General features: G+C 43.9%; 1 protein-coding gene across 8 annotated transcripts in view; it reads left to right on the forward strand.

The window, feature by feature from the left end:
- Positions 1-19,073, forward strand: part of LOC106588567 (A kinase (PRKA) anchor protein 9) — a 142,083-nt gene that overhangs the window by 16,523 nt on the left and 106,487 nt on the right. For 6 of the 8 annotated variants that reach the window (XM_045709244.1, XM_045709243.1, XM_045709248.1 and 3 more), the window contains exons 2-8: positions 7,761-8,039; positions 11,742-11,786; positions 12,369-12,428; positions 13,465-13,614; positions 14,250-14,405; positions 14,898-15,095; positions 15,379-18,414. In XM_045709244.1, the coding sequence (XP_045565200.1) occupies positions 7,761-8,039; positions 11,742-11,786; positions 12,369-12,428; positions 13,465-13,614; positions 14,250-14,405; positions 14,898-15,095; positions 15,379-18,414 (3,924 nt within the window). Of the gene's footprint in view, positions 1-7,760; positions 8,040-11,741; positions 11,787-12,368; positions 12,429-12,999; positions 13,121-13,464; positions 13,615-14,249; positions 14,406-14,897; positions 15,096-15,378; positions 18,415-19,073 lie in introns of those variants that run through there. The other 2 variants (XM_045709247.1, XM_045709249.1) reach the window with 2 other exon arrangements.

Below are 19,073 nucleotides of genomic sequence, written 5' to 3' on the forward strand. Positions count from 1 at the left end.
TTTCCGGTGGCCGTCCTCATGAGAGCCAGTTTCATCATACCGCTTGATGTTTTTCAAATCAAACTTTATTTGTCACATGTGCCGAATACAACAAGTGTAGACCTTACCGTGAAATGCTTACTTACAAGCCCTTAACCAGCAAAATTTCACATTGAGCTAGCTAAATAAGGCAGGTCATAGCTAGTGTTTCTAATGCAAAGAATTAAAGTGTTATTTTTTTAGACTTATTTTCAGCACCTTTTTTTTAATGTATTTTCTTGTCTTGTTTCTTTTCAGCAGTTCAAGAAGAGTTAAGAAAATATTGACCAAATAAACTACCGTAAAAAAACAAAAAGGCTATATACAGGGTGTACCGGTATCGAGTCAGTGTGCAGGGGTACAGGTTAGTTGAGGTAATTTGTACATGTAGATAGGGGTGATGTGACTATGCATAATAAACAACAAGTAGCAGCCGTGTACAAAACAAATGGACGGGGGTGTCAATGTAAATAGTCCGGTGGCCATTTTGATTAATTGTTCAGCAGTCTTATGGCTTGGGGGTAGAAGCTGTTAAGGAGCCTTTTGGTCCTAGACTTGGGGCTCCGGTACCGCTTGCCGTGCGGTAGCAGAGAACAGTCTATGACTTGGGTGACTGGAGTCTCTGACAATTTTTTGGGGCTTTCCTCTGACACCGCCTATTATAGAGGTCCTGAATGGCAGGAAGCTTGGCCCCAGTGATGTACTGGGCCGTACGCATTACCCTCTTTAGCGCCTTATGGTCAGATGCCGAGCAGTTGCCATACCAGGCGGTGATGCAACTGGTCAGGATGCTCTCGATGGTGCAGCTGTAGAACATTTCTGAGGATCTGGGGACCGATGCCAAATCTTTTCAGTCTCCTGAGGAGGAAAAGGTTGTGTCGTGCCCTCTTCATGACTGTCTTGGTGTGTTTGAACCATGATCGTTCGTTGGTGATGTGGACACCAGGGCACTTGAAACTCTTGACCCGTTCCACTACAGCCCCGTCAATGTCAATGGGGGCCTGTTCGGCTTGCGTTTTCCTGTAGTCCACGATCAGCTCCTTTGTCTTGCTCACATTGAGAGGTTTTAGTCCTGGCACCACACTGCCAGTTCTCTGACCACCTCCCTATAGGCTGTCTCATCGTTGTCGGTAATCAGGCCTACCACTGTTGTGTCGTCAACAAACTTAATGGTGGTGTTGGAGTCGTGTTTGGCCACGCAGTCGTGGGTGAACAGGGAGTACAGGAGGGGCCCCTAGTGTTGAAGATCAGCGTGGCAGACGTGTTTTTGCCTACCCTTAACACCTGGGGTCGGCCCGTCAGGAAGTCCAGGATCCAGTTGCAGAGGGAGGTGTTTACTCCCAGGGTCCTTAGCTTAGTGATGAGCTTTGTGGGCACTATGGTGTTGAACGCTGAGCTGTAGCGCCTTACGTTCAGAGTTACTGGTGCGCCAATTCTAGGTCCAAGAGGCTTCTACCCCCAAGTCATAAGACTCCTGAACATCTAATGAAATGGCTACCCAGACTATTTGCATCCCCCCTCTCCCCCTCTTTTACACCGCTGCTACTCTCTGATGTTATCATGTGTGCATAGTCACTTTGATAACTCTACCTACATGTAGTCACAGATTGTGGATAACCACTCTTCTGATCTTTCTATCAAAAAACACACTACTGCCATGTGTGAGGAATGCATTTCCGCGTATATTTCTAAGGTATCACATCATTTTCAATATGTCAACAATGGCTTCAGTAAAAGTCTAAAGAATGCATATCAGAAAAAGCACACACAATGTAGTTAATGCACATGTTTCTGAAGATGATATATCCATCACATTGACGACAGTTATGGATATCATAACGCTGAAAAAGGATACTGACAATAAAAAGAGAAACCAATTATAGACCATATAAAACCTTTATCAAAGTTAAGCTTTGCAGAGAAAGTTTCAAAACGGACCATGTAAAGGGCATGTTTTAGAAAAACGTTTGTAGATGTTACATTGCCTGTTCCGATAACATATTCACAATACTGTTGAACTAGCTGTTATTATTATTATTTATTATTTTTTTTGTTATTTAGCAGACACTTTTATCCAGAATGACTTACAGGTGCAGTTAAGTGCCTTGCTCAATGATGCATCAAAAGATTTTTCACGTTTTTGGCTTGGGGATTCGAACCAGGGACTTTTCGGTTACTGGCCGAACGCTCTTAACTGCTAGGCTACCTTCCTAACTCAACACTTCAATGCAGTCTGTAGTATTTAATTAACATCTCAGTTTCATAGCAAACATGACAGCTGTGAGTGGATTAACAAGCTCCCTGAGCCATTTTGAAAAGCCATGAAATATGATTGACTCAAAAGCCTTATTCGAGACTTGGCCTCCTACTCTGTAATGGCCAAAATTGATGCAGTTTTCTACCTTTAACTGGTCATAAAGCCTAGTAGCCTAGTGGTTAGAGCGTTGGACCAGTAACCGAAAGGTTGCTAGATCGAATCCCGAAGCTGACAAGTTAAAAATCTGTCGTTCTGTAAATAAGAATTTTTGTTCTTAACTGACTTGCCTGGTTAAATAAAAAGATATAAAGCATAATAGCCTATAGGTAGGGTGGGTTAGACAAGTGGGTTATTAGGAAATGTTCTTGCTAAAATGTGATCACAAGTTGGAGGGGCCACATCAAAGCAGGTGGCCGAACAATTGCCCCCGGGGCATGTGTTGCAGACCCCTGCTAACTCTATAGCTGCATGCACTAGGTAGAGCTGCATTGTGCTGTAGGATAACCTCAGTCTGGAAATGTGCCCTCTTTTAAGCTACGTTGTCCGATGGTGCAGTCAGCCCCCTCCCAGGTAAGTGGGGTGTAGTATCCTTGGCAACAGGGGCTACCTGTTGCTCGCCATGCCGTGTGACATCTGCTGCCCATAATAGCCTGCTGTGTGAGCTCCCCTGCTTTCACCCAGCTCCCATAGCCGGCCATTCAGTTCACTGACTCTTGTATTAGAACTCACTCAGTGGCTGCCACCAGTCCTTCATCCATAATGGATATCAGGGCTTTTACTGTCCAAGTCATGTAATTAGTGCCAGCATTCTCTTGTGGCGATTAACTGTACTGAACCCCTGCTGTTGGTGCACAGAGGGAAATTACATATGTGTGTGTTTGTGGGTGCAGACTGCGGGAAGTTTTTGTGTGTGTGTGTGTGTACACACACAGCCGCGCATGCTCTGAGGGCTGATTTGTGTTTATTCTATGTAGGGCTGTCCCCGGGAAAATAATAATTCTTGGTCGACCGTAAGTCATCTTTTCTTTCGACCAATCGATTGGTCGAAATGTTTAAACGTGTATTTTTTTACATATGGACACACCTTTATGTGTTTTAATAAAATCAACTATATGCATTGAGCTTGTCTGATGCTTTAAGCTTACGGTTTGATGAAATAAGACAAATGTCTCGAGGGCGCCAGAGATCTAGATAACCAGAATGAAAAAAAACTTAACCTGACCCAACTTTTCTCTTCCCGCTCCTGCTCGCTTTCACAGATTCTGCCTTTACTCTCCTGAAGTTGCCAGTAATGGGTAACACAAGGATTCGGCAACCTGTCTCATGTGGAATGCCAATTTATCTTACCATTTCTCCCGATCTGCGTGCCAGTTATGGTTTTCATATGCACATTTTCGTGAGTTTCATTTAATTTATAATAACGTCTTCATATCTCAAAATCATTGTCATGTGGTTAATCAAAATTGTAACCAAATGAAAATTATACAAACTTAAAAAGTAACTTATATTGCCATTACCAACTATGTAAAAATAGCCTACATAAAGCCAACAAATAAAAACATAGCAGCCTGCAGGTAGAAAATATCCTGATTTTTAAAAATAAATATACTATTAATCACATTGGCTACACATGGCCTGTCTGCAACAAACTTGAACCGTTCTATCAACTATTAACTTGGGTCCGGCTGAAGCGTGCACTAGCAAACTTGCAACATTGTTAAATATTCTGGGCCCTCAGTTTCCTGTGCCAGTGAGCTCGGAACAGACACAGCTGTAGGCTATTTGCGCAAGGGATAAGAAGCAGTGCTTGAGTTGGCAGGAGTTCACCGGAGCTGACCATCGGCACCTCAAATGTTCTACTGCTTGAGCTCCTGTTCCTTTAATAGACAATTAGCTCAAAAGACTTGTGGAGCACCTGCACCTAAATATCAACAGTATCAGCACCCAAAATGGTTACTAGAACCTATTTCAGTTGAGCACTGATAAGAACATTTTTATGACATTTCCACTGGATCAGAGCATGACATTTTTCTCTTTCATGCTGAGTTGTTATCGAAAGGGAGAGAGCTGGAAAGATTTTTCAAACACATTGAGGAACTATTGTCATTCTCAAGGGATGTAGAGACATACTTTGTGTGCTTGCTGTTTGAGGTGAAGAAAACATTCCTTTGAGAAGCTCCACAGGTCATTAGTGGTGGTGCGTTAAAGCCAATCAGAAATACTATCAGAAACACCAAATGGGCACATTTGTATTACTACATTTGCGCGCAGGCCAGGTAGCCTGTAGGCCTACTTCAATGAGTGCGCGTCCTAATTCAACATTGACAGGAGTGCTCCAAACAAAAGACAATGTCTAAATTGACAACTCATAAATGGAATGAAATAAACCTAAACTTGTTCCTCATAAGGGTAGCATAGGTTGTGCGCTCTACAAACAATGTGTCCACTCTGACATTGATAAGGGGAAGACTGGAATAATAATATTGAAAGAATTAACAGAAATTACCATAACCAAATTAACAAACATTGTAGGTTAGGAATTAATTGTAAATGTACTGCTGGTGATATATGTAAGGGGGAATTGATATACACTAACAATCAAATGCAAACAATTCACACAATGAAGTTATGAAACAATGAATGTGCACAAATTGGCGGGAGAGAGCGCATTCTGGAGAGATTATGTGCATCTGGGCGCATGGTCTTTCCGACGGCAGCATTTAATGTGATATGGCCTCAGCAGAAGTCAGGGCATTCATACTTCTTGCACTTTGCGGAGCGGTGCAGAGCTGTTGTCAAGGAAGTGAGTTTGTGCTTTCTGCAGGATGTACCGCCCCCACCTACCGTCAACTCATCATGTCAATGCAGAGCTATACAGAGCCCTCCGCATTGTTCCAAAATTTGGGAGGTACATGGAGATGCGGTACGGAGCTCGATTTGGCCTCTGCATGCCTCTAGAGGCTCCGCAATTGCAACACACCCTCCATATGGAGCCACCAACCACACATACGTACGCACACACACACATTAGTACCAGTCAAAAGTTTGGACACCTACTCATTCAAGGGTTTTTCTTTTACTTTGACTATTTTCTAAAATAGTGAAGACATCAAAACCCTAATATAACACATGGATTCATGTAGTACCCCAAAAACTGTTAAACAAATCAGAATATATTTTAGATTCTTCAAAATAGCCATCCTTTGCCTTGATGACAGCTGTGCACACTCTTGGCATTCTCTCAACCAGCTTCACCTGGAATGCTTTTCCAACTGTCTGGAAGGAGTTCCCACATATGTTGAGCACTTTTTGGCTGATTTTGCTTCACTCTGTGGTCAAACTCATCCAAAACCATCTCAAATTGGGTTGAGGTCGGATGATTGTGGAGGCCAGGTCATCTGTTGCAGCAATCCGTCACTCTCCTTGGTCAAATAGACCTTACACAGCCTGGAGGTGTTTTGGGTCATTGTCCTGTTGAAAAACAAATGATAGTCCCACTAAGCGCAAACCAGATGGGATAAATCACAGACAGTGTCACAAGCAAAGCACCATCACACCACCACCTTCATGCTTCACGGTGGGAAACACACATGCAGAGATCATCCGTTCACCTACTCTGCGTCTCAAAGACACGGCTGTTAGAACCAGAAATCTCAAATTTGGACTCATCAGACCAAAGGACAGATATCCACCGGTCTAATGTCCATTGCTCGTGTTTCTTGGCCCAAGCAAGTCTCTTCTTATTATTGGTGTCCTTTAGTAGTTGTTTCTTTACAGCAATTTTACTATGAAGGCCTGATTCACGCAGTCTCCTCTGAACAGTTGATGTTGAGATGTGTCTGTTACTTGAGTTCTGAAGCATTTATTTGGGCTGCAATTTCTGAGGCTGGTAACTCTAATGAACTTATCCTCTGCAGCAGAGAGAACTCTAGGTTTTCCTTCCTTGTGGTCGTCCTCATGAGAACCAGATTCATCATAGCGCTTGATGGTTTTTGAGATTGCATTTGAAGAAATGTCTTAATTTTCTGGATGGACTGACCTTCATGTCTTAAAGTAATGATGGACTGTCGTTTCTCTTTGCTTATTTGAGCTGTTCTTTCTATAATATGGACTTAGCCCTATTTGGTAAAAGACCATCTTCTGTATACCACCCCTGCCTTGTCACAACACAACTGATTGGCTCAAACGCATTAAGAAGGGAAGAACTTCCACAAATTAACTTTTAGCAAGGCACACCTGTTAACTGAAATGTATACCAGGTGACTATCTCATGAAGCTGGTTGAGAGAAGGCCAAGAGTGTGCAAAGTTGTCAAGGCAAAGGGTGGCTACTTTGAAGAATCTCAAATATAAAATATATTTGGATTTAATACTTGTTTGGTTTCTACATGATTCCAGATGTGTTATTTCATAGTTTTGATGTCTTAACTAATATTCTACAATATAGAAAATGGTTAAAAAACAAACAAAAAAATTGAATGAGTAGGTCTGTCCAAACTTTTGACCTGTAGTGGGTGTGTGAAATATATGTGGTTAAATACAATTTATTTAACCCTTATTTTACCAGGTAAGTTGACTGAGAAAACATTCTCATTTACAGCAACCTGGGGAATAGTTACAGAGTAGGATGAATAAACCAATTGTAAGCTGGGGATCATTTAGATAATCCCAAAACCGCCATTCACTCAATTAGCGTTTGGCCATCTTTCGAGACTTTCATAGATCCAGATGTGTTCCCCCTTGCCTAGCCAAACAGTTTTTCTTCCCTTTGTTCCTAAAGACATCACTTTGCACACTAATATTTAGGAGAGGGAGGTTAATTTAAAACGGCACAAGCTTTACGGTGGTGAAAACTGCGGCTCATCCATACACCCAATTACCCATACGTTTCAGTCATTAGATGTTTGAAGTCTAGGAAGTAAAACTTTTTCCCCCCCCTTTTTAGTGTGTATTTAAAAGATTAGGGTGAGCCACAACAGGAAGCAAACTGTTGTTTATTAGGGGCCTATGTACGGCAAGGATTCACATTTGCATCGGAGGTTGATAGCTCCGGGACGCACGCAATGTTTCACACCAGGTTTACCAAGCTATGTAGCACTATTGTAGGTATTGTTCTGCTTTGCATAGTTTTACCCCCTGACAATTATTGAATTTGAGTAGTAGTTGATTCTTGGGTAGGCCTAATCTTACAGAAAAGGCTAATTGAACTAATCATCAAAGATCATTTGAAGTTGATTGGGCTTGCTTTTTTGAAGGAATGTAATGTGTAGCATTTAGCATAGCATTTAGCATAGTTTGTTGTGATAAATGTAATATAGTCAGTGTTCAGTGTAGCATAGCATCTGGCCTTAAACCTAGAATTTAGCTAAGTTTGTTGGACTGCCTCTTAAACAGCGCAGACACACTGTAATCTCTGTATTTAACCTCACTGACCCTGCCTTGCCTTTTTGTCTGTCCTTCTTCCCTGTTCTCCCTGTGTGACCCCAGTTGGCTGAGTACCGGCAGAGGAAAGCTCACGCAGACAGACAGAAGAAGCAAAAGAAGAAAAAGAGGAGAGAAACAGACGACGACCCAGGTGGAGATGGACCGGGGAGAGGGGAGGCCGAGCAGGAGTTGGATCAGTTGGTAGGGGAGGAGGTGTCGGGGAGTAGGGGGGTGGTAGGAGGAGGAAGAGGTGAACCGGACCCCCCTACCACAGAGTTTACCTTCGCCAGGACCCTGCGTTGTGGTGAGACGGTCAAACACGACCAGACGTTCACCATAGAGGTAAGGCCAAAAACCACTGGACCATCTCTAACAATTGATTGCCCATTTGAATTGAGCTTCTCCTAGCGTGCAGCCTTGCTTGATTCGTAGAGTCTGAGTTGAATAGACTAGAGAAGAAACTGGCTTGGTTCAGTAGTGTGTAAAGGTATGAGAACTGGTACTTGGATGAGAACTGGTATTGAAATTACGGTTTATTAAAATATTGGTCTGCTGTGCTGAATTTCTCTACTTGATCCTAGACAGGGTGAACTGATTGAGCTAATTAACCGCTCAAGACCTAGATTAGTTGAATCATGTACGTTAGTACTATGATTGTTTTTTTGCTGATACTATGGTAGAGAAGTATTGTAAGCCGTATTGGCCGATATTTCTGTGTCTTCCTGTATTGTCCCATACTGATCACCTAGTAAAAGATCATGGTAACTTCAATCACAAATATGAATTAACACTAAATGTACTCTTTTATTTCTACAGCATTTCTACAGTTTTAAGGTGCACATTTTTGTTGCTTGGCTTGAAAAAGTATGAAAATGTATACACTCACTACTGTACGTCGCTCTGGATAGTGTCACGAACCGGCTCAAAGTTCGTAACAGAAGGGGGACAAGGAATATCAAAATATATATTTATTAAATAAAGTAAACTAAGTACAATTAACAATGGTATGTGTAATCAGTAATCAGTAGTGTGAGTGTTTTGCATGCATACATTTGATAATGCAGGGTGTTGAAAGGTGCCAAAGCAAACAACCAAAAGGCCACAAAAATACCACAACAACAAGCGCAAAGAGAGAGAATACAGCAGACAGAGTGGGAGGGTCATCACAATAGTGTCTGCTAAATTACTAAAATGTAAAAAAAAACGATAAAGGTGTCTGCATGGAGAAAGTCTCTTCAATGAATGTGGAAGAGGTCTAATTATCCTGGGACACACCCGGGCCCAGGTGTTTCCCATGTAGCTGACGACCCTCCCAAATCCGCCCACCTGAATCCTAATAAGGAAACAAGAGCAAAGAGAGAGAGAATACAGCCGACAGAGTGGGAGGGTCATCACAATAGTGTCTTCTAAATTACTAAAATGTCAATGTTAAATAGAATACTACAGTAGATAAATAAAAAATGTAGTGGTCCAAACATGACATAAAAAGGTTTTGGGTATCACGCATATAGATATATTCAATGCCGTAGACCCTGATAAGCGATTCACATTTTGTTAAATCAAAGACATTGTCTGAATCCATTTGAGCAGATATCACACAACAGTCCCCTGAAGTAACTTATGCAGTTGCCATGAGCTACTTTTGTGAGTGCCAATTTTCAAAGGTTCAATATTACAGTGGAGCAGTGTCCTTGTTAGCTCTTGATTTGCTGAATCACAACACCTTTTTAGCTGAAATTGAAGTTACAGCTGGCAAACTGTATTTCTTTATTTTTGTGAATATTGTTATTGTGCTGGGTTAAAGTATTGTTTAGTGTGTTTTTTTCTTTCTTCAACTTTGGTTAGATAATGAGCAAAATAATTGTTCAGGCTGCTTTTCCCAGCTCTATAGACATTTGTTTTTAAAGCTTCATTGCAAGCTCGCTCAATGAATCTCTCCCTCTTTCAAATGATCGCCTTAGTCTGTCGTTATTAATATAACTCGGCTCGCCGTTACGTCGTCAATGTGAAATATTTGATGCGTTTCACAGACAATCGGGAAGCCCCTCACAACCTTGAGCGTATTCGCTAGTCTCGAACAAGGTGCATGCACCATGCCACCCCCAATTCCGCACTCCACCTACGCCAAACAATGCAAACTCCTCTCTTTCCTCCCTCCCTTCTGTTCTTTTGTAGTACTTGTGTCACGAACAGCATTAATAGTTTTCATTCCCTCTGTTGTTGAAAAACCACACCACATTCCCCCCCCCCCCTTGTCGCCCGAATGTGACTGGGAAATGATGGGTTGCCATGGCAACATACATTTGCCTTTAAACAGGTTGAGCCGCCTCATTGTAGTGTTGAAGAGCCTCGTGGCCTTGCAGCACAAAACAGACACGGAGGTGATGAATAGTGGCTGCTGCCTGTCTTTTCTTTTGGTGGTCGGTATTCTTGAGGTATAGCTCAGCACTTTTTCAATCGTGACTACTGTATTTCTGTAGGCATGCAGACATTTTGAACAGCACCGCGCCGAACTGTTTATGTCACGAATTTCCACTTCTGTCATTTAATAATAAAATGTTCATAGGTCCAAGGCGCTCATGAGTTTGGACTCATGCCGTTGAATTCGGACTCATCTGAATCCATATTTGTAATAATGAGACTGATAAACGGTTCAAACATTTAATTGACACCTTTTAATTTTTTGTCTGTTTCTTCTCACATTGTGTTTTCATACCCAAGATAAAGGGTGTAATTGGCCCAGGGCGCACCATTTGAATTAACACGGAGACGTTCCAAGTAGCCATGCAACTTCCCTTGCAGTGAGGGGTTGCTGTGGAAACACCAGCTTCAAAGTGTTCCCCTCCAAAGCACTTGTATAGGCAGATGGCTTCACAGAGATCTGTGTTAGCGCTAACCTGTTGTATTGTCTCTCACCTGCGCATATCTTAAACAGATGAACCGCATTTCCCATCTGACACAAGTGGTATAATAGAGGCTGATTATCTGATGTTTTGACGTCCTGATACAGTCAAATCCACGATAAGCAGCTTGGCTATCTTTCGAAATTCATATTCACGTTTCCGATTTTCATAAATGTCAAGTGATAGGCCTACCCTAGATAAATGTTATTCAAATCCCCCACAGGATCCTGGACATGTTATTCTTTTTTGTGGAAAGTTGCAAGCATGAAACGTCAAAAATGTGACACTTCTCTTTAAGAATCACATCTAATGTTGCTACTAGGCTACATCCAATGCCGTTTCCTATTCTACCATCCCTAGAATCACCAGAATTCAACAAGCAGTCCAAGCAGTATAGGCTAGACTGTTGCCGATACCAAAGCCATTCTCGATCCTCAATGAAAAGGAACTATTGGCCTAATGTGCCATTAAACTCGGACAATAAAACCTCTCATTTCATTTCTGCTCGTCTTGCCCCATAGTGTTCTAACTTTTAATCTTGTTAAAGTGAAATTAGCCCCTTTTTAGAATAGGCTCTAATGATCTGCCATTATTCCATTGAGAAAGGAGCCGTCTTATAAAAGTAGGTTTGTGCCCCGTAATTGAATGTGGCACAGCATGCTTCCAAAATGCCCCATTGGATGTAGGTCAAAGGGGCAGACCGCATTTGACATTGCCATTGACTTATTCTTATCCAGAAACTGACCAGAACTTGCCACACAAAGACAAAATGGAAATGAGAGGACAGTAGGCTTGTCATATCATGAACTGCTCCCCCAGAATGTCCCTCTCTCACTGTACTTTCACTCTTGAAGTAATGGGACTGTCAAGCAGAATGCTAACTGTACACACAATGTTGACCTAGGATGGGCTTGTTTTAGCTAAAACTGCTTACTCATGTAGTTATGGTCCTTCAGTTTTAATGCACTTTGAAGTTTTGTTTTCCCTTCTGCTTGTTGTATTGTAATGGAATCCACTCTGCTCCGCTGGTGGGGGGCTGTGTTTGTGTGGGCCACTTGTTCTGGTGACACACGGTGGGCCTATTATGGTGGGTCCTCCCCATGCAGGGTCTGATTAATCCTCCTGTTGTTTCCTATGGCAGCCAGATAGTGAAGTGTCCACCACAGCCGAAGACTACTCCTCCGAGGTGAGTTAATTTCGTCATAGTTTACAACAAACAGAGAACACTCTTTTTATTGGTGTTAATATACTGTACTTGTAGGGATAGTTCACCCAAATTGCAAAATGTCTTGTTTGTTTCCTCACCTTAAAAGTATTTGTTTCAGATTTGACAAAGGGTAAGCCGACCCTAGATCTGTTACTAAGGGCCTCTGCTATTGAGGATTAGTGTTACGGTTCGGGGCTTAGGTCCTGCCTTATCCCAGGTTTCCTCTTGGAACAGACCACGTGACTCGGCAAGCTTGTTGCCAGGCACTCAGATCTCCAAGTCTCCGTCTGGCATTTATCTGAACTTGACAAGTCAAAGTAGTCATGCCGCACCTCTCACCTCCCCTTCTTCTACAGGGCCGCCATTAAAAGCTCTGCCTGTAACACCGAGTTTAATGGTTTGAAGAAGGCGGCAGTCATTACATTAAGCCTGACATGTACGACGGAACCAAAATACCACTTTTAATTACATCCTTCACTCTGTGCTCTGTACATGAGTGAACAATGGGAAGCTGAACCAAGAAATCCTCCTGCTTTACCAAACAGTATTGTGAATTTATAGGTGAATGGCTGCCTTGAGATGACCAAGATCCCAATGGAGACTTCCAAGGAGTTTATCTGGGTACAGTACGACAATTGAATAGACAACAAGCAACTGTTTTTTGTTAACAAGCCAACTCACCTCTGCACTGACTGCACTCTTTTTTTTTTTTTTATGTAACATGTTTCCTCTGTCTCCGCACTGCATTCTAACCTCCTAACCCTGAGATTTTCCTCAGACTAACTCACTAACCAAGTCCCTTTTTATTCTCTGCTTCTGGGATCCTGAGCTTGTGAAGTGGTTTTAATTTGAAGGCGAAGGACTGCAGAGCAGCAGCAGCAACAACAGCATTGTCGGCGGGCTGCTGCTGTCATCCTTTAACTTCCACTCCCCAGTTTAACAGCAGTGATGGGGAGCAGGGAACTTGACATTTCAGAGGTGTAAATTACTCTGAAAGTCAGAAGAGAAAGAGGAAAACAGGGAAGAAGAGAAGTAGAAAAAGAGGGATTGGGGATGGAGTGGTGAAGTGGCTAGAGAAGGGGGCGCTGGACAATTATACAAGAGCTGCTCATTTGCTAAATCACACATGTAATCTTGCCATTTGCAGGTAGGAAGAGCGAGTGATGGCGAGAGAGGGGATAGAGGCTGAGAAAAACAGCAAATTAAGTGATTGACTGTGTGATTTTGTTTGAGAGTAAAGAAGTTAAAACCATTCTGAGAAGGAAAAGAAGATAGAACGAGGTAGAAAGAAAAAGAGAAGAGCGTGACATAAGGTAAGAGTAGTGAAATACAGAGCTAAAGTGAAAGAGAGGGAACCATTGCCAACACTGTGCTCTTTAATGGCTGCCAGTTCTTTGGCAGTTTTGGATGTTGACTAGTTAATTTATATCATTCCCCTCAGTTCTGTGGCGGCCTTGGATGCTAACAAATTGCATCAGTGGTGGTTTTTGAGATTAGCTATTTGCTAAGCTAGCTACCATTTCGCCCTCAGTTCTGTGGCAGTCTTGGATGCTAATTTATTGCTAAGCAAGCTACAGGTACCATTTCCTCCCTCTGTTCTGTGGCAATTTTGGATGTTAGATTATTTCTCACCTAGCCATGGTCCCCCCCACGACAGGAGGAAGTGGACCCTGTGCAGCAGGAGACGAGGGGCGGAAGGGTACAGGTCATGGAGGAAGAGCTGGCTGCCAAGACTCTGGTGGTGGAGCAGCTGAGCCGAGAGCTGGAGGAGTTTAGAGCGGCCTTCGGCACAGAAGGGGTGCAACAGGTAATGTGCTGCGTGTGCATGCGCGCTCTATGTGTATGTATGAAGGAATTCAAATTGGTAGTTAAAGAAAAAAGTAAATAACCTGCTTCCCCTGTCAACTGCAAATGTTCATATAACATAAAACATGTTTGAGTCTAATTCATCAACCAGATTGCATAAGGGGTTGGTCTTGCTTAGCCCACGCTGCTGGGCTGACCTTTGGTTGAGGATGCAGCTTAGAAATGGTTAGGGTAGCGGAGTTATTAGCAATATGAGAGCTCTCTTATGTTCTGATATTCAGAATACTACTCAACTATATGAGGACTCAGCCCGCACTCTGTAAATATCAAGTGAAATATGTCACACATGTCAAACACATGTAACGTGCATATAAACTATTGTTGGTATTTCCCTTTTCAATGGAATACATCACTTTTCTTGTTTGGTTTAAAAACATTGATCTGTGATCGTATTACCACCCATACTCGTTTACCCTCAAATATCCCAAACTAGCTGCTTCCATTGTTGAGACCACACTTTGTCTTTGTCAAAGTCAAGCCAGTGTACTATTTTCTTTCTCATAGTAAAATGTGACTTGTGAATCACTGACGTTGATTATGCAAGGTATACACAATGTACTCTTTTTGATCCTCCAGCTGCAGGACTTCGAGGCTGCCTTGAAGCAGCGAGACGGCATCATCACACAACTGACAGCCAATCTGCAGCAGTCTCGCAAAGAGAAGGATGAGGTCATGAGGGAGTTCCTGGAGATGACTGAGCAGAGCCAGAAACTGCACATTCAGTTCCAGCAGGTAAGACATTCTTGCCTAGGCTATAACACTACCCTATAACATATTATCCCACCCTAGTCTATAATATAGTAAGAAAATACATTAGGTAGGTGAGGTAGAAACCCATAACAAGCGTAGGGTTAGACTAGAATAGAAAATACAAAAAAGAGTTGTAACTTTCCCATAATTCCCAGGTTTTCCAGAGAACCTGGTTGGAAGATTCCCATAAACAGGTGTGAAAAAGCAGGAAATCTGGGTATCCTCCATCTGGAATTTCTGGGAATTTTGGGAAAGTTACAGGGAATTTTCCAACCCTAGGTTAGACATACCTGTACCAGTCCAATTATATCTTATCTTTCCTATGTCATCTTATTGTCTCGGAAGCTTTTCCCTGCTCTATCAACATTTTAATATATTTTATTACCGTCCTAATAATTATATAACAAATGTGGTGGTGATGTTGTTTTCTGTCATTTCCACGGGAACATGAACGCCCTCTGGTTTGATTGACAGCTGCAGGCAGGTGAGACACTGAGGAACACCAGCCACAGCAGCACAGCGCAGGACCTCCTGCAGGCCAAGCAGCAGCTTGTCCAATACCAGCAGCAGCTGGAGGAGATGGACGGCCAGGTCAGAGGGCACCATGAGATGAGCGAGGAGCAGCTGCTGCAGATCAGCCAGCTCCAGCACCGGCTTAAGGAGGCTGAGATGGTGAGGTGGCTGCCTAGTTGGTGGTAGTCAGTGCCTGTCATTCATGTGAAAACGTCTGCTTGTATGAAATGTATTGATCTATTTAATGCATCTGTTTTATAGGTGGTTGATTACCAGGTGTGTTTTGAAATCTGATTTAGATTTCCTAGTATTATTACCTTACAAAAACACAATTTAGTTTAAAGGCTGTTTGTAGAATAATTATTTCAGCTGTTTAAATATGAGACTTTAATTATATTTTTGATATTTTACATTTATGTCTAATACATACTTTTCCTCATAGGTGGAAAGAAGAACAGAAGAGTCATTTGCACAAAGGTTAAATGAGAAAGACCTGCTGATTGCTAAACAGGAGAGAATTATGGCAGAGCATGAGCGTTCCCTAATGCAACTTAGAAAAGAGCTCACACATGTGGGCAGAGGGGCAGAGGAGTCACTTGCCCAAAGGGTAAATGAAAAAGACCTGCTGATTTCGGAGCAAACTGCAATAATAACAGAACATGAGCGTACACTGACCATGCTCAAGGTGGAGCTTGCACAGGTGGGAAGAATGACTGAGGAGACTTTTGCACAAAAGTTGAATGAGAAAGAACTGCTGATCGCTGAGCAAGAGAGAGTCATGTCAGAACACGACTCCTCCCTCCACCTGCTAAAGGATGAGTTGACGGCCTCTGAGAAACGCTTAAACGACCTCAACCAGCAAATTACCGCAAAGGCCCAAGAGCTGGAGAGCTGTAAGAGTGACTTAGAGAGCACTACAGGTCAGTTGAATAGCTGTAGGGTTGAGCTGGAGGGCAGTAAGGGTGAGTTGTATAGCTGTAGGATTGAGCTGGAGAGCAGTAAGGGTGAGCTGGATAGCTTTAGGTTTGAGCTGGAGAGCAGTAAGGGTGAGTTGGTTAGTTGTAGGGTTGAGCTGGAGAGCAGTAAGGGTGAGCTTGAGAGCTGTAGGGTTGAGCTGGAGTCCTGCAGGGGCGAACTCTCAGCCTCCAGGCAGAAGGAGCGGATGTCCTCCAGCGAGATCCAGCAGCTGATGGGTACTGTGGAAGACCTCCAGAAGCGATGCCACCAGGGCAACCTGTCAGAGTGTGACACCCTCCAGAGGATGGAGGAGGACTCAGCCCGCAGGCTGGATCATCTCAGGACAGAGCTAGACGAGATGTACGGTGAGCAGATAGTCCAGATGAAGCAGGAGCTTCACTTGCAGCACTCTGCTGCCCTGGAGCGGGTCACGGCGCAGCATCGCAAGGAGCTAGAGCTTCTAAAAGCCCAGCAATCTGTGACCAGACCTAGTCCAGAGGTGGTGATCGAGCTCAAGGGCAAGATCGTAGTGCTTCAACAGAGGCTCCAAGAGGCCCAGGTGCTCCGTGAGAAGGCAAGACAGGAGCTGTCCCAAGTGGCACAGGAGAAGCTCAACCTCCAGGGTCAGGTGGTTGACCACCTACATGACCTCCGCTCAGCCCGGGCCAAAGTGGAGCAGGCCTCCCAGAACATCACTGTCCGTGAGAGTCTTCAGGGCGAGCTGCAGCGCCTACAGGAAACCATCGATGACCTGAAGGCCCAGCTAGCCACCGCTGCGGAGTCGGCAGTAGAGATCGAGGCCAAGCACGAGTCAGAGACAACCAACTACAAGATCAAACTGGAGATGATGGAGCGGGAGAAGGATGCAGTGCTGGACCGCATGGCTGAGTCACAGGAGGCAGAACTGGAGAGGCTGAGGACACAGCTCCTCTTCAGCCACGAGGAGGAGCTCATTCTCCTTCGGGAGGACCTCCGTAGGGAGAGCCAGCTCAACGCCGAGAACCTCCTTAACGAGGCGTCCATCCGGCACGGCCGAGCTCTGGAGGAGCTGCGGAACGCGTACAAGGACGAGCGTGATGAGCTGTTACACCAAATCTTTGCACTGAAAGATGACTTGAAGATGGCACTGCACAGCTCGAAAGCTGAAGAGCTGGTGGTGCAACTCAAGGAACTTCAAGTGGAGGTTGAGGAATTGAGAAAGGGTGGAGAAGAAAGGGTCAGAATGGAGAGGGAAATCCAAATGCTGCTGAAAAAGAATGACCTGCTAGAAAACCAGTCCAAAGAGCAAGAAAAGAGCTGGGACAGCAAATGGAGGAAGCAGGAATCTGAAAAGAGGATTTTGATGGAAACCAACAACGCCATGAAAGAGGAAGTGGAGTCCAAGATGGAAAAAATCCAATCCTTCACGACAGAAAATGAACAAAAGCAGCAACAAGTAGTGGAGTTGCAAGAGGAGATTGAAAAGCAGAGGAATACATTCTCTTTTGCAGAAAAGAACTTCGAGGTGAACTATCAGGAGCTCAAGGAGGAGTACATGTGCCTTGTTGAGGTAAAGGCGCAGTTGGAGGAGAGGATTCTCAAGGAGACACTTGTGTATGAGTCTAAACTCGCTAGCCTCCAGTCGCAGATTCAGGAGCTGAGGGAGAACAAGGATACTAACAAAATGGAGGACAAGTCCAAAGACAATGGCGGTGCTTCGATAGAAAAATACACTACTGAGCTGATGGAGAAGCTGAAGGTAGCTCTGGCAGAGAAGGAGGAACTGGCTATGAGGCTGTCTCAAGTTACCGAGCAGCTGACTGTTACAGAAGGTGAATTGGATGAGCTGGAAGGAGAGCTGAGTCAGGTCAGGAGAGAAAACAAGGAGGTAATCGCCCAAAATGAAAACCTGGAGGAAGAGCTCGAAAGAGAGCGGGAGACTCTGAAGGAGAGTAAGGGAGAGAGAGAACTGCAGGGGCAGAGAGAGGAGGGAGGGAGAGCTGCTCAGAGCCAAGCGAAGCTCCAACAGAGAGGGCAGCCTGTCCAGTCTGCAGCTCCAGCTTGCTCCATCGAGGATCATCACCACCAAATCGAATCTCTCCAAGGGGAGGTAGTGGTTCTCCCCTCCTCCTTACAGGCTGCCGAAATAGAGCGAGACCGCCTCCGACACACTCCGGAGGCTTGGCACCAGAGCCAAACGCTAACTCCATCTGCAGCCCCATCTCAGGTCTCAACTGTTGTGGAGGGACCTGTTGAGCTTAGCTCCGCTTTGGAGCCTTCAGCCTCTGGGTCACACAGGCGCAAGACACAGCAGCGGCGAGGAAAGAAGAAGCGCCAGAGCTCTGCCCAGACAAAAGAGAAGCGGGAGAAGGAGGAGGTGGAGGAGAGAAACAAAGCTGGAGGTGCTACTGCTGCAGCAGAGTGGGAGGCACGGGCTCGGATGGAGAGCCAGGTTCCATCGATCTCGCAGCAGAGGACCGGGAAGGATGACTCCACAGACGGGTACCACGGTGACGGAGAGAGAGACTGCGTTGGGAAGCAGGTAGGGATTCACACACAGCTGCTGCTGCAGTCCTCTTAGCTGGAATAGCCCCCGCTATGGAAACGATAATTGCCATGCCTTTTATTTTTTCCTCTTTCACTCTCTCGCTCTCTCAATCCCTGCATTTTCATAAGTCTGAAATTATCTTTCTGATTGAGCTGTTAAAATGTTTAATAGAGTATTTTCATTTTGGTCTTGTGTTAATTCATAAATTGACTATTGTTGAAATAACCAGTAAACAATGGATCATGATCACAACCAGTACTACGTAACGATGTATCATTACTCCCTTGTTAAATCTTACAACTGTTGATCATTACTCGATGCAGGTGAATGGTATTTGTATTCATACACCACATAGACTGAATCGAAGGCTTGTTTAAAAACCTGGCTGAGGTGAGGTTTGCCTGTTCTAGCACTGAACAGTTTAAAAAATATATAATATTCAGCCAATCTGTAATGACTGATGGGCTTGATTACAAAGTGCCCAACAGAAGCAGGCTCTCATAAGCAGTGAATAACAGAAGTACATCCTTAGGTAAAAATATTCAATATTTTGTCTTTGATTGTCAGGCCACACATACCACTCATTTTAAAGCAGGGAGGCATCAATTGGATCAATGCACAGAGATTCTGAAGACTGTAGGAGAGACTGTTGC

The sequence above is a fragment of the Salmo salar genome, chromosome ssa27 (assembly GCF_905237065.1).
Source record: "Salmo salar chromosome ssa27, Ssal_v3.1, whole genome shotgun sequence".
Lineage (NCBI taxonomy): Eukaryota > Metazoa > Chordata > Actinopteri > Salmoniformes > Salmonidae > Salmo > Salmo salar.